General features: G+C 39.7%; 1 protein-coding gene across 1 annotated transcript; it reads left to right on the forward strand.

The window, feature by feature from the left end:
* Positions 1-459: 459 nt before the first annotated feature.
* LOC123150102 (tRNA ligase 1) lies at positions 460-8,998 on the forward strand. The gene is made up of 28 exons (XM_044569906.1): positions 460-697; positions 1,158-1,220; positions 1,329-1,482; positions 1,621-1,671; positions 1,792-1,874; positions 1,975-2,074; positions 2,246-2,324; positions 2,468-2,591; positions 2,878-2,984; positions 3,070-3,198; positions 3,774-3,838; positions 3,940-4,104; positions 4,236-4,387; positions 4,509-4,540; positions 4,622-4,776; positions 5,086-5,165; positions 5,408-5,473; positions 5,571-5,773; positions 6,000-6,113; positions 6,209-6,306; positions 6,417-6,477; positions 6,626-6,702; positions 6,806-6,877; positions 6,969-7,045; positions 7,151-7,234; positions 7,358-7,442; positions 7,950-8,108; positions 8,220-8,998. The coding sequence occupies exons 2-28, from the start codon at positions 1,186-1,188 to the stop codon at positions 8,619-8,621; spliced, it is 3,009 nt and encodes a 1,002-aa protein (XP_044425841.1). The 5' UTR covers positions 460-697; positions 1,158-1,185; the 3' UTR covers positions 8,622-8,998.
* Positions 8,999-15,442: the final 6,444 nt, after the last annotated feature.

Genomic DNA, 15,442 nt, shown 5'->3' on the forward strand with positions numbered 1-15,442 from the left:
TTTATTTTCGTTCTTCTTTCTCTTCCCTGATTATTTTTTTCTTCAAATTCGCAAACTTTTTTAAATTATGATTTGTTTTAAAAATCTTAAATAATTTCAAAAATCATGATTTTCTACAAATTTGTGAATATTTTTTGAAGTCGAAAACAATTTTGTAATTTCTTGAATATTTTATCAAACTCGTAAACATTGTATTTGAAGGTCATGAAAATTTATCAAATTCATGATTTTTTTGACTTTGTGATTTTTTTTGAAATTAGTGAACTCACGAATAGTTTTTGGAACTCTAAACATTTTGATCATGTATTTGATAAAATGTTGATCATGTATAAAAAAATTGTTTAAAAAAAAGAAATGCTCTAAACCTTTTGGAGGAGAAGCAACAAAATGGGCCGGCCTACAAAGCAGCGTGACAACCAACCTAGCCTAGCATAGCCGCCTAGCGCCACCCCAAGAAAACCCAGGAGACGGCGTCCCTCTGCTTCCCGGCCTCCGCCGCCGCAGCAGATGAGACAGAGTCCCTCTCTGTCCCTGCTGCCTGCTGCCTGCTGCCTCCAGAGAAATTCCGACACGATCGACTTGGCCTCCAGAGAAACTCCGACTCAAAACCCACCCTGCTCTGCTCCAAAGAAAGAAATTATACACTGCGTACTAGAAAGCTTTCAATCTGGATCGCCGGAACTGTGCTCCACCGGAGGTACCCCCGTTACAAGTCTTCTTTCTTTGCCGCCTAATTTTGCTGCTCCTGCTTGCTAATGCTACGAACCCCAATTTTCTTCATACACATACATACACTCCTCATCCTCATCCTGTACGTACGTGTGTAGTCATATTCTTCATCCTGTACTCCGGTGTAGTAGTGTTCTTCATTAATACTTCGTCAGAAAATTTTTGTAACTGAATCCTCGTCCCTGCCCTGCCCTGCGCACCTTACACTTTTTCATTCAATCATCAACTGTCCATCATCCACACATGTATATATGTAATTGAATTAATTCATCAGAAAATTTATTATTACCTGTTTTGTCTTCCCTTTGATTCTTTTTCCGCTTGTTGCATACTACTTTTTATATTTGATGGCTGAATGAATCGGGAGTTGAAGCTTGCAAGTTGCAGCCCTTGATACTGCCTGCTTGCTTATTCACTCATTGAAACAGAGGGAATTCTTCTTCTTGCAAGTTAAGGATGACGGCATCCAACGCAAATTCGTCATGTAATTGGTAACTCATTTTGCTTTTTGCCTATTCTATTCCTATTTCCCACAACTTGCTAGTATATGCTTACATATATCTATGCTCAACACTTTGATTTTTTTTTTAAACCACAAGTTCAAATACCTGTTCCTCGGAGGGGGCAGCTGACCAGGGTGATAACCTTTCGAGGCTGTTCACGGACTTCGCCGTGGACAACAACACGTTCGCGGAGGCGCGCATCAGGGCCGCTTTCTACCCCAAATTCGAAAATGACAATTCCGATCGACAGGTTTTTAATCAAGGCTTACTTTCTAAATCTTCCGTTGCTTAATTGCACTTTGGGAGTCATATTTAGATTTAGTGAATGGGGTTTTAATTAATAGCCTTTAGTGGGAACCTAACCTTACCCCCGGTTTTGTGATGGCAGACAAGGACTCGGATGATTGAGATGGTGTCGTGTGGCTCAGCTACCATGGAGGTATGTTTGATTTCTTCTTCTTTTGCCGTTTGATTAATTACTGGTTTTATTTTACCTAACTGCTTGCAGTGACGATGGTTAAAATGTGTTCACCCTACAAAAAGATAAGTTTTTCTCCAGGTTACGCTGAAGCATTCAGGATCTCTATTCATGTATGCCGGTCACCGTGGTGGAGCATATTCCAAGAACAGCTTTGGAAATATGTAGGTGCCACTAGTTTGTCTTGTTGATCTTTGTTTGTTGAGCTGTTTATTTAACTGAATGAAGGTGCAATTCCTTCCTTCTTTGGGGATATATATGTAGCTACACTGCTGTGGGCGTTTTTGTCCTGGACCGTATGTTTCGTGAAGCTTGGGGGAAGGAAGCCCCTAAAAAGCAAGCCGAATTTAATGATGTTCTTGAGGTATCCCAAGCATGTTTGGTGCCTAACCTTTCTTTGATACATAGTTTATTGAAATTTTAAACACTCATCAAGAATGTTCAGTTTACTATTAGGGCCTTTCATCGTTTGCATTTCGGCTTGTCAGCTGTTTTCTTAAAAATTCCTGATTTTGCCGCTGTTCTGTGCTTCTAGAAAAAACGGATAAACATTTCAATGGAACTTGTGACGGCTGTATTAGGAGACCATGGGCAAAGGCCAAAGGATGACTATGGTATGATGCCCGATTACTTTACCTATTTAACCGTGACATCAATTTTCAGACAATGAATTTTACCATTCTTGGTAGTCCTTTTTTTTGCACAAAATCTCTTTTGAATGCATATTTATATCAGTTTTATTTTGGCCTTTATGCAGCCGTGGTTATAGCTGTAACAGAGTTAGGTCATGGCAAACCAAGGTTCTATTCTACTCCACAAGTGATTGCCTTTTGTCAAGAATGGCGCCTACCAACAAATCATGTGTGGCTATTTTCCACAAGGTGGTCTTCTGACAAGTTTACTGTTTCCTATGTCAAAGTATTTGATATAAGTTTCCATTCCGAAGCTGTTTTAGATGAGATGCATCTTCATAATTGTTCTTTTAATTATGAGACTACAAGAGGGTTAAACCGTTTGTTGCCATTAATTTAGACTAAATTAGTTACTAATATTCCTTGTGAATGAGCCATTATTATTGCCATGCCCTCAAAAAGTGCACATCTCTTCAGTCTTCACTGCTGGGTCTTCCCTTATTATTATTATTCTTTATCTTTACATCTTTGCAAGGAAATCTGCCACTTCTTTTTTCGCTACCTACGATGCATTGTGTGAAGAGGGGACTGCCACGCCGGTTTGCACAGCCCTTGGCGAAATAGCTGATATATGTATACCAGGTAAGTCTACTATTTTGAATAATAATTGCTGTATTACACTCTCACTGCTGTTCTAATATGTTTTCATGTCTCTCTTTATTTGTAGGGTCAAAGGATCATGTGATGGTACAGGGTGAGATTCTTGAAGGCCTGGTTGCCCGTATTGTTAGCCGTGAAAGTTTGGTTCAAATGGAACAAGTCTTGAAAAACTTCTCACATCCTCCACTAGATGGAGGTAAGCCAGTAAAATGATGTTGCCTTGTTATTTGAGTGATATAAATGATCCATACAAGAGGGTTTCTGTTTGTTTGCGAAGTTTTCATCTCAATATTAAGGTTCTTGTTCAAAGACTGGCTACTTCTCATTTGTTCGCATACATTTACCATGTGGAAATGCTAGGCCTGTTAGGATGCTATTGAGCATGGTAACTGAATCAGATCATCATGAATTAAAGATACGAGCAAAATTCTCCATATTCAGCTATATCTTTATTAATATGGGAGTGGAAAGGACAGAATAAGATAATAAGAAAGGAGAAGAAGTGAAATACTGAAAATAAAATACAAAAATTGTATCCTTGTTTGGTCATCCCCCCCTACCTTCTCATTTTGATTGCTATAGACGTATAGGTAATAATAGGATGTAGCATTTCTGAACCTTCACTTTTTGAAAAGCTTCTTATCTATGCTTTTGTATTAATAAATATTTTCCGATGCATCTGAACATGTTGTAGGAAATAATTCTTAATGCAGTCGAGTTGTAAATGCATTAGCTTTTACCATTGATTTAGAAAGTTACTCTTCTATGCAGTTGACTCTGATTTGGGACCAAGTTTACGTGAAATATGCGCCGCTTATAGGTCAGATGAAAACCAGGTACTGTTTAATGTTGTCAAGTTGTATTCGCTTTTTCATGATTTGTCTTAGTATTATATTGATTCTATCTTTTCTATAACTTATTAATTTTACATGAACAGAAAATTAAAGTACTTCTTGAAAATGTTGGATCTTCAATATGTCCAGACCATTCTGATTGGTTTGGAAGTGGTGGTCTTGATGCTCAGTCTCAAGACGCTGATGAATCGGTTGTCACTTGCTTTTTGCAAGCACATCCTACTGACAATACAACTAAGAAATTGCAGGTTAGTAGTTTTTTATTTGTTCCTGTCCAACAGTAAGTATTTTTTACTTACATTGTAAATGTTTTATAACTGCAAATGTCAATAATACAACAACTACTACATGACAACTAATTTCTTCTGCACTGTTACAGGAGATGATTCGTGTGATCAAGCAGAGAAATTTCCCTGTAGCACTCAAATGTTACCAAAAAGTTGATTCTCTTTCAAATGATAACTTGTATTACAAGATGGTTATCCATGTGCACAGTGATTATGTTTTTACAAGTTATCGGCAAGAGATGAGGTAAGATTGCAAAGTCAGTGTCGCATACCTAATTAGCTCATTGCAGCAGTGGATTTTTTTTTGCTTTATGGGATTTATTATCTCTGTTATTAGATTTAATTGGTCATGTACTACTTTTTAGGAAAAAGCAAGGGTTATGGCCACTGTATAGGGGTAAGATGGACCATGTGACTCAAAGTTCTTCTCAATACAATAAGTCAGCATGGCTTCGACTGACATAGTTTTCATGATTAGGTTTCTTCGTTGATGTAAACCTGTTCAAGGCGAATAATAGGAAGGCTGCTGAACATCCCAAAGACAGTAACACTTTACTGAAAAATATTGATGGTGCCGAGAACAGTGACGAGGATTCAAATTTGATGGTCAAACTAAAATTCCTGACTTATAAGGTAACTTCACTGCCATGGTTTCAGCTTCTTTCAGGGCTTAGGTGTTGATGTATGGATACAATGCTGTTACTCTGGATTGCTTGCTTTCATTTTAACATTTGATTGATGCACCTGTAAAATAAGTATTGCAGTGTCACTATAATTAATGCTGCCTATAAGCTTGGCATATCTGCGTGGCGGCCTTGTTTCCTTTAGAATCTTCTTTGTTAATTCTTGCACGCCGGAGAGTACTGCATCGTATAAGTTTTAACTAATGGATATGCATATGTATCTTCTAACAATTCCCTTACATGACTACCTGCCTGACAGGTAAGGACATTTTTAATTCGGAATGGCCTCTCCACCCTCTTCGAAGATGGCCCATCTGATTATAGAGATGATTGCCTGAGGTATGTCATGTATTCAAATCTCAAAGTAGGAAATGCATATTAGTAGGAAAAGTTAATATCTCTAAAGCGAGGCCGCTCACATGTAGGATGTGGTATTCAAGAATTTTTCTGCCATGTGAAATATGCGTAGTTTTGTCAATTGTGACTAGTTAAAATTTAAATTGTGGTTGGTGCTCTGCTCTTGTATTGAATACAAAGAGTGCTACCTGGTCTGACATCAATGGTCCTGAACGTGTTAATAGACAAATGGAGAATTGGGGAACATCAGCAAGTAAACAGAAGGAGCTTTGCGAACTGTTGGATGAATGGTATATTACTAACTTCTTTCTCTTCGTTCATAGGAGTTTTTTTTTTACCAAACTGCATATGTTTCTTTTAATTTAATTGGTTTGCCAAACAAAACAGGGCTGTGTATATTACAAGAAAGTGCGGAAATAATGCACCCTCGTCCTGGACGTATCTTAGCGAGGCAGAGCCTTTCTTTGAACAATATGCTAAAGCAAACCAGGATTTGATAGGGGCTGCTGGTGAATTGGTTCAAGCGTCTAGTCCTACTACGTCCCTCAATGGTGTTTCAAAACCCGAGGGCCTCATCGTCTTCTTTCCTGGTAAATTCTATTTTTCCTTATAACAGTTTTTAAGGTTTACGTTTCATCTTGAGTTGTTTTCAGTCATTAGAATAACTGAGGATATGACTGTCAAGCAAGATTAAAGAACATGATGAATCATCATCATTCGCATAGATCATCTTTTCCCTGCCAAGTTTCAATTTAATGATGATTTACTAATTCCCATTATGTCCTCGTTATATTATTTTGTTCTCCGATCCGTCAGGTATACCTGGTTGTGCAAAGTCTGCTCTATGCAAGGAACTATTGAAAATGCCTGGTGGCCTTGGTGATAATCGCCCTCTTCATAGTCTGATGGGAGATCTTCTTACTAAAAAAGGTACGCATCTTTAGCAGCATTCTTTGGTTGACATGTTCATAGGACCAAAATATAGATTCGGAAAAAATCCATTTTCAAACTATCTCCCCTTACAGCAAAATACTGGCAAAAGGTTGCTGACGAGCGGAAAAAGGAACCATTTACAATAACCCTCGCCGACAAAAACGCACCAAATGAGCAAGTGTGGCGGCAGGCAAGATTGCTACTTTCAAATGAGAAGATGGAGTCAATGTTATTTCTTTCACATGCTACATACAGTTTAGAAAGAAAGAACTGAATTTGTGGTCCATTTATATATTGTAGATTGAGAATATGTGTGGGACCACAAAAGCGGCTGCTGTTCCTGTTGTTCCTGATTCTGAAGGTAATTAATTATCAGTATGCTTTATCGATTTGTTTTTTGTTTCATGCTTTTTCTGCTACTTGACACAAAAAACAAGTCTGTACAAAACCCCAGATTATCTCTGCTTATGATGTGTTTGTATTTTTTCTTCATTTCCTTGAAACTGCAGGCACCGACACAAATCCATTTTCTCTTGATGCTCTTGCTGTTTTCATGTTTCGCGTACTCCAGCGGGTCAATCATGAGGTACACAAAGCCATTTACTCTTGAAGCTCTTGCTGTTTTCAAGTTTGCTGTAAATTGTAAATTGTCCTCTAACATGTTATGACTTACATACCTACATATAAAGGGAAATCTGGACAAGGCATCACAGAATGCTGGTAAAGTTGTGCTAGAGTTTTACAACCTCTATGATGGCAAGGTATGCCCTTTCCCAAAAATACAGTTTCAGATCCTATTGGGATGCCATACCATGTTATCAGTGTTACATTCAAGAAAAAATGCACTTCCAGAATCGAAGAGAATTCGAAGGCCGACTGCACGAGCGTTTCGGCTCCTTGGTTAAGATGCCTCTCCTCAAGCCAGATAGGTAGATATTTTTACATATTCCTGAAGCCAGAGAAACATGCCATTTTTGTTGGTCTTAAAAAAACTTGTACTTACTGAACTGCTACTTGGCTTCTCCTATTTTCAGAGCTCCATTGCCTGGTGATGTCAAAAGTATCTTAGACGAGGGGCTTAGCTTATTCAAATTGGATCGAAGCAGGCATGGAAGAAGGTATGGAACCGCTACCTCTTAAAACCTGAGTACAAATTAAACTACTGCTGTGGAATAGTCAAATAGTCATCAAAATCATGATTCTTTATAATCTGGCTGATGTGATCAATAATGTCGAATCAGAGTGGAGCCATCAGAATGGACACAGTGGGAGGAGAGGTTGCGCGAGATCTTGTTGGAGAATGCTGATTATCTTAAATCCATTCAGGTAAACATATCTCATGTACGTATTTATTTGTCAGTGAAAATCTGTATTCTTTTCAGGAAACACTTAACTTTATGGACTGACGTGTTGTGTTGATTTGAGTCGAAGTACATACAGTAGGCTTACAAGAGAACATACACAAACCCTAAACTTGGTTGGAAACACCATATATTAATTGTACCACCGTCTCTACTTTCGGGCACCTACACTCACACATTTGGGTACCAACCTCATCCATTGGGTGAATAATACCCTTTTTACAGTCACAAGTTTGGAGTGTTAGCCTTAACATTTAATCTCATCTCTGATTTAGCAATAGCAATTGAGGTGACTTTACATTGCTACGTGAGGTGCTTTGATCAGAGAGTTATTGGCTAGCAATAGCATTAACTGATCCAGCCTACTAAAAGTCTGAAACCATCAAAGTTTACAATTTCAGCGCACAGGTTGGTGATGATGCTTTTGTTCCCTGAGGAAAAGATAATTGATTTCTTTGGCTCTAATGTGTAGGTTCCGTTTGAGGCTGCGGTGAAACAAGTAGTGGAACAGTTAAAGGCCGTGGCAAAAGGTGATATCAAACCACCTGATACTGCGAAGCGGAGGTTGGGCAATATCGTTTTTGCTGCTGTTACATTATCCCCGGCAGACGTATTGGGCCTTGTCCGGAAGGTAACAAGCAGTGTATGCTCATCTTATATGGTAGTCTCCAATAAGATAGATGTATTGGACGATGCTGTGAATCTAACCGGATCATGCATATTGCACAACTGAACTCAACAGGTTGCAGAGAAGGACACGGATGTCGACAATTTTCTCAACGGCATAAAATTAGAGGATAGCCTCAAGAACAAGGTGCATGTCACCCTCGCCCACAAAAGGGTCCATGGTGTAGCCGCGGTCGCAAGTTATGCGGTCTACGAGAAGCAGGAACTAGCCGTATCGTTTAACGCCTTCGTCTACACCGATAAGATGGCTGCCCTCGAGGCACAGATTGGAACGGTAAACGGAGAGACCATTGTCTGCAGAAATGATTGGCCACATGTTACTCTATGGACAGCTGCAGGCGTGGCACCAAAGGAAGCAAACACACTGCCGCAGTTGGTTTCCCAGGGAAAAGCAAAGCGGGTGCCGGTCGACCCTCCTATCACCATCTCTGGAGTTGTCGACTTGAACTGTCTTTAGATTAGATATTTGTACACTATTCGGTGGGACCGATCAATACAAAATATGCAAGCTTTAGGCTTTTCGGTGACTTCGGATGAAAACGTTCTTTGGCTCCGAGTTGTGATGACCTAAGCACTTTACACACTTTGGTATCACCGACTGAAACTATTTGGAAATTCTGAACAAGTTGCAGTAGGACGAAGGGCCAACTCGGCGAGACCAAGGTTTTAGGTTTTTAGGCAACGACTATGTCATGGATGACTTGGTGACTCCGGGTGTGAATGCATGTTCGGTGAGTCCGACTAGTATTTAGGGTTTGTGACCGTGGGAGTGTGAGAAGGCTTTTGGAGCTTGATCTCTAAACACTTGAGCAGTGAATCCATTATCACAACCTTTTTTTTCCTTTTTGATAGTATTGGCATATCTATGGACTCAATGTCTTGGAACATAAATATAAAAAGGAGTCTTGAGGCTTGACCAACACTTGTCCTTAGCATCTTGAGGGGGAGTTGAACTTTAATGAAATATACTCAAGCAAAACATTAGTCCAACAATATGTATGTTGACATGAATACCAAAACCATCAGGGAGTGGATGTGCTTTCACTCTTCTTCCTCGACTTGACAACATGTCAAGGCTCCTGCCCTGGATCTTCCTCCTCAATAATCGTCTTAGTCGACTGGGACGAGGCGTGATCACCCTCACTAGAAACACGACCTAGTAATACAAATCGTTATCCAGACACGTGCGAGGATCCCGACGAGAGGACACTTGGTGCGAGGCAACAAGATTGAGGGGACAACAGACGGGGAAACTATGGCCTCTGACTCAGAGCAAAGCAGCCGACAATGACCCTTTCATCCCCAAGCGAGATTGGCTCAACGGCTTCTTAACGGCTTTTGCGTCACATGGAGGAGGACCTCATACAACCTCTAATTGCCCAGACTGAGCAAAAGTTGTATCTTAAAAATTGAAAGAGAATTTCACTTATCCCGGCCTCTACACCAACTAAGGAGGAAAAAAAATCCTATACGACCGGGTTGTATGGTTTCGATCCGGAGACCCACTTAGCTGATTGACGTGTGGCAGCGCCAATCTCGTCGCAAAAGGTAACTTATCTGCCAATTCCGTTTGCCAAATCTCAATTCCAAGCTCGGTGCGCTCGTTCCCGACGACGACGGCATGGCGGCAAGACGGCAGTGACACGGCGACGGAGACAGCCTACCAAACAACTCCATTGCTGTAGGTCTTGCCCGATGATGGATTCATTTTCTTAAAATGCTCGGTGCCTTGACAAGCGAGAGGACTCATGCCGGCGGCGAGCAGTGGGGTTACCCCAGCAGCGAGCAGCGGGGTTACGCCGGCGACGAGCAGCTTGGCCTCGACGGCGGGTGTGAGCAGCGCGATTCTGCCGGCGTCGAAAAGTTTGGCCGCGACCGACGGGGCAAACAGACTAGACAGACGTTGGTGAGTAGGGAAAATCGCAGTGGCGGCGAGAAGCATGGCTCTGTCGGTCGGCGGTGACAGACACAGAGCACCAGCGGCAGGTTTGGGATCTCGCTGTGAAGGGAAGTAGGGAACGAAACAATGGTTGGTTTTCATGACAGAGAATCAGAGAAGAAGGTACATGCATTGAGATTCGCACTGCCACGTGTCAATCAACTGAGTGGGTCTCCCGATCAAAACCATACAAACCGGTCGTATAGGAATTTTTTCCAACTAGGGATGCTGATTGAGAGGGAGATGAATGGATTAAGGTTTGGCTTTTGAATTACACACAATTAACACATACATACATATATACATACATACATACATACATACATGCATGCATACATAGAGATGAATGAATGATATGATACATGCATACAGAGAGAGAATTAAGATGGTTATTGATTAGTCGTTGGTGGGATTGGGATTAGGATTATGATTGTTGGCTTGGTGCGTATAAGTGGGTGGTGCACTTGTCAATCCCTCGACGGTTACGAGCAAGATTAAATTGTATGGTGATAGATAGATAGATAGATCACACAAAAATACAAAATAAAATAAATAAAAGGAAAACCATTACAAAGCAAGGTTGATGTATGTATGTATGTGTTAATTTGAGTCCACCATACCTACCTATATACGGTATTCCCATGTCGTTTTAAGAAAATTTGTATGTGCCATATCTAATTTTCAAAATGAATTTGCTTTTTGTGTGCTCGTACCGCTCATGAAGCAGCAAAGGGTGGCCAATATTTTCCATGCTAGATGTGTTATTCTCAAGATGAGTGTTTATTCGCTTGTCATTGCACGAGAGTGCGGCGGTAATAGGGATGCCCAGTCCCGAAATGAAAAAGAAATTTACTTTATGTTGTCAAATAATAAATTCCTTGTAAACTGTTGGTATGGAGGGCATCCATGAATACGGCTAGCCAAAGATTGTGAAAGGATGGTGGAAAAAGGAATAAACTTTATTTTCTGTTTGGGAACCGCCTATGATATATCTAGCATGGAAAGTGTTGGGAATTACTCAGTCATTTTTGTTGATGTGAAAAGTATGCCTGTCAAAAAAATTTATCTCTCAATTTAAGCTTTGAGCTATAGCACCTCTACAAATCCTTACTTCCCTCTGCGAAGGGCCTATCTATTTACTTTATGTAAATTTTATTTTTATTTGAGTCTTCATCTTCTCTTATAAAGCACCAACTAAGGGGCACTATGATCATACTTGAGCATTTGATGTAGCTAATATGCGAGTGTGTTCCATGAATGGATCAATGATTCAGCATGATGGGCTAGGGATAACTTTATTTAGTGTTGATATTTTGAAAGGCATGATTGCTTGTTGATTGATACGTCTCCAATGTATCTATAATTTTTTATTGTTACGTGCTATTATATTATCTGTTTTGGATGTTTAATGGGCTTTAATATGCTCTTTTATATTATTTTTGGAACTAACCTATTAACCGAAGGCCCAGTGCGAATTGCTGTTTTTTTGCCTATTTCAGTGTTTCGCAGAAAAGGAATATCAAATGGAACAAAACCTTCGCGAGGATCTTTCTTGGAACAAACGCAATCTAGGAGACTTGGAGTAGAAGTCAGAGACGCAACGAGGCGGCCATGAGACAAGGGGGTAGGCGCGCCCCCCACTCTCGTGGGCCCCTCGTAGCTCCACCGGCCTACTTCTTTCGCCTATATACACTCTTATACCCTGAAAACATCCAGGGGAGCCATGAAACAAGTTTTCCACCGCCGCAACCTTCTGTACCTGTGAGATGCCATCTTGGGGCCTTTTCCGGTGATTTACCGGAGGGGGATTCGATCACGGAGGGCTTCTACATCAACACTATAGCCTCTCCGATGATGTGTGAGTAGTTTACCACAGACCTTCGGGTCCATAGTTATTAGCTAGATGGCTTCTTCTCTTTCTTTGGTTCTCAATACAAAGTTCTCCTCGATGTTCTTGGAGATCTATTCGATGTAATACTCTTTTACAATGTGTTTGCCGAGATCCGATGAATTGTGGGTTTATGAACTTGATTATCTATGAATATTATTTGGTTCTTCTCTGAGTTCTTATATGCATGATTTGATATCTTTGCAAGTCTCTTCAAATTATCGGTTTAGTTTGGCCTACTAGATTGATCTTTCTTGCAATGGGAGAAGTGCTTAGCTTTGGGTTCAATCTTGCGGTGCTCGATCCCAGTGATAGAAAGGGAACCGACACGTATTGTATTGTTGCCATGAGGATAAAAAGATGGGGCTTATATCATATTGCTTGAGTTTATCCCTCTACATCATGTCCTCTTGCCTAATGCGTTACTCTGTTCTTATGAACTTAATACTCTAGATGCATGTTGGATAGCGGTCGATGTGTGGAGTAATAGTAGTAGATGCATAATCGTTTCGATCTATTTGACACGGACGTGATGCCTATATTCATGATCATTGCCTTAGATATCATCATAACTATGCACTTTTCTATCAATTGCTCGGCAGTAATTTGTTCACCCACCGTAATACATGCTATCATGAGAGAAGCCACTAGTGAAACCTATGGCCCCCGGGTCTACTTTACATCATATAAGTTTCCAATCTATAATTCTAGTTTACTATTTACTTTGCAATCCTTATTTTCCAATCTATACAACAAAAATACCAAAAATAGTTATCTTATTATCTTTCTCAAATCTCACTTTTGCAAGTGGCCATGAAGGGATTGACAACCCCTTTATCGCGTTGGTTGCAAGGTTCTTGATTGTTTGTGCAGGTACTAGGAGACTTGCGTGTAGTCTCCTACTGGATTGATACCTTGGTTCTCAAAAACTGAGGGAAATACTTACGCTACTTTGCTGCATCACCCTTTCCTCTTCAAGGGAAAACCAACGCATGCTCAAGAGGTAGCAAGAAGGATTTCTGGCGCCGTTGCCGGGGAGATTTGCGCCAAGCCAAGTCAAGATTTGGTCTGCTGTCAACTAGCCATTTCTGGCGCCGTTACCGGGGAGATCTACGCTCAAGTCAAGCCATACCAAGTACCCATCACAAACTCTTATCTCTCGCATTACATTATTTGCCATTTGCCTCTCGTTTTCCTCTCCCCCACTTCACCTTTGTCGTTTTATTCGCCCTTTTTCACCTCTTTTCGCTTGCCTCTTGTGTGCTCGTGTGTTAGATCGTTTGTTTCGCCATCATGGCCAGTCCTTCTATCATTGTTAATACTCCCAATAATTAAGTTCTTAATTTTAAACAAAGGGAGGGAGAAAATCTAAAAGATGCTTGGTATAGAATTTGCAATGCTCAAAATAGATCCACTAGGAAGCAATCTACTTCCGTTCTTCTTCGCTATTTTTACGTGGGCATCACTCCTTGGAACAGATATATTCTTGATACCATTACCGGAGGGAATTTCTTGAGTAGCCATAATTTTGATTCTTATAACGCTACGATAGATTTGCTAGGCCCACCACCTCCTTTGGTTAATGGAACTATTTTAACTTTGGAACATGTTATGCAAAGGCTTGGTATTATTGAAAATAAAATTGCCACTATAGAGTTGATCGAGAATTTGGATAAAAAGATCCTCAACAAATTACCAAATATGGATCTAAGGTAGGAGTTACTCTAATTTTTTTTAGAGAAAAGGAACCCATAGTTAATGAAAAAATAGATCGAGATTCCACTAGAATTGATAAACTTGAGGATATTATTACCAACTTAGGGCCTGCCTTTTCTACGATTAGAAACACATCAAAACTTCTTCCTACCAAAGTTGCCAAGTTTATGTATGTTCCTAAAAATAAGGGTGAGCCTTCTAGTAAGGAGAATGAAGATCTCAAATCAATAAGTATTCACCCCAATTTTTTCGCTATCATTAAGGAACCTTTTGCTACAAATGAATCTCTTGATTTCTTGCCTAGGAGTTTGATCATCAACAAAAAGAAAGAATTTCCTAAGGGTTATAAGTGTTCAGTTGAAGAATTGCCCGCCAAATATGACAATACCTAGATCTATTCTCGTTTTTATGCCTAGCTAGGGGCGTTAAACGATAGCACTTGTTGGGAGGCAACCCAATTTTATTTTTGTTCCTTGCTTCTTGTTCCTGTTTAGTAATAAATAATTCATCTAGCCTCTGTTTAGATGTGATTTTATGTTTTAATTAGTGTTTGTGCCAAGTAGAACCTTTGGGAAGACATGGATGAAGTCTTTGCGATCTTGCTGTAAAAAACAGAAACTTTAGTGCTCACGAGATTAGCTGCCATTTTTTACGGAGAGTGATTTTAGGTTGATTATTTTTGAAGATGATTAATAGACAAATTCCTCATGTCCAAAAATTTATTTCCGAATTTTTGGAGTTACAGAAGTATACGTTTGATACAGATTACTGCAGACTGTTCTGTTTTTGACAAATTCTGTTTTTCATGTGTTGTTTGCTTATTTTGATGAATCTATGGCTAGTATTGGGGGGTATGAACCATAGAGAAGTTTGAATACAGTAGGTTTAAAACCAATATAAATAAAGAATGAGTTCATTACAGTAACTTAAATTGGTGATTTGTTTTCTTATACTAACGGAGCTCATGAGATTTTCTGTTTAAGTTTTGTGTTGTGAAGTTTTCAAGTTTTTGGGTAAAGATTTGATGGATTTTGGAATAAGGAGTGGCAAGAGCTTAAGCTTGAGGATGCCCAAGGCAGACCAAGGTAAAATTCAAGGACAACCAAAAGCCTAAACTTGGGGATGCCCCAGAAGGCATCCCCTCTTTTGTCTTCGTCTATCGGTAACTTTACTTGAGGCTATATTTTTATTCACCACATGATATGTGTTTTGCTTGGAGCGTCTTGTATGATTTTATTATTTGCTTTTTAGTTTACCACAATCATCCTTGCTGTACACACCTTTTGGGAGAGACACACATGCATCAGAATTTATTAGAATACTCTATGTGCTTCACTTGTATCTTTTGAGCTAGATAATTTTGCTCTAAGTGCTTCACTTATATCTTTTAGAGCACGATGGTGGTTTTATTTTATAGAAATCATTTGATCTCTCATGCTTCACTTATATTATTTTGAGAGTATTTTAGAACAGCATGGTAATTTGCTTTGGCTATAAAATTAGTTCTAATATGATAGGCATCCAAGATGGGTATAATAAAAACTTCCATATAGAGTGCATTGAATACTATGAGAAGTTTGATACTTGTTGATTGTTTTGAGATATGGAGATGGTGATATTAGAGTCGTGCTACTTGAGTAATTGTGAATTTGAGAAATACTTGTGTTGAGGTTTGCAAGTCCTGTAGCATGCACGTATGGTAACCGTTGTGTAACAAATTTGAAGCATGAGGTGT

This window comes from Triticum aestivum, chromosome 1B (assembly GCF_018294505.1).
Source record: "Triticum aestivum cultivar Chinese Spring chromosome 1B, IWGSC CS RefSeq v2.1, whole genome shotgun sequence".
In the NCBI taxonomy this organism is placed as follows: Eukaryota; Viridiplantae; Streptophyta; class Magnoliopsida; order Poales; family Poaceae; genus Triticum; species Triticum aestivum.

Excerpts from the sequence above, each read along its gene's own strand:
- LOC123150102 (XM_044569906.1), top strand. The coding sequence starts at position 1,186 with ATGACGGCATCCAACGCAAATTCGTCATGTAATTG. Across the intron at positions 7,443-7,949 it reads ATTATCTTAAATCCATTCAG|GTTCCGTTTGAGGCTGCGGT; the intron begins GTAAACATATCT and ends TCTAATGTGTAG. Across the intron at positions 8,109-8,219 it reads TATTGGGCCTTGTCCGGAAG|GTTGCAGAGAAGGACACGGA; the intron begins GTAACAAGCAGT and ends TGAACTCAACAG.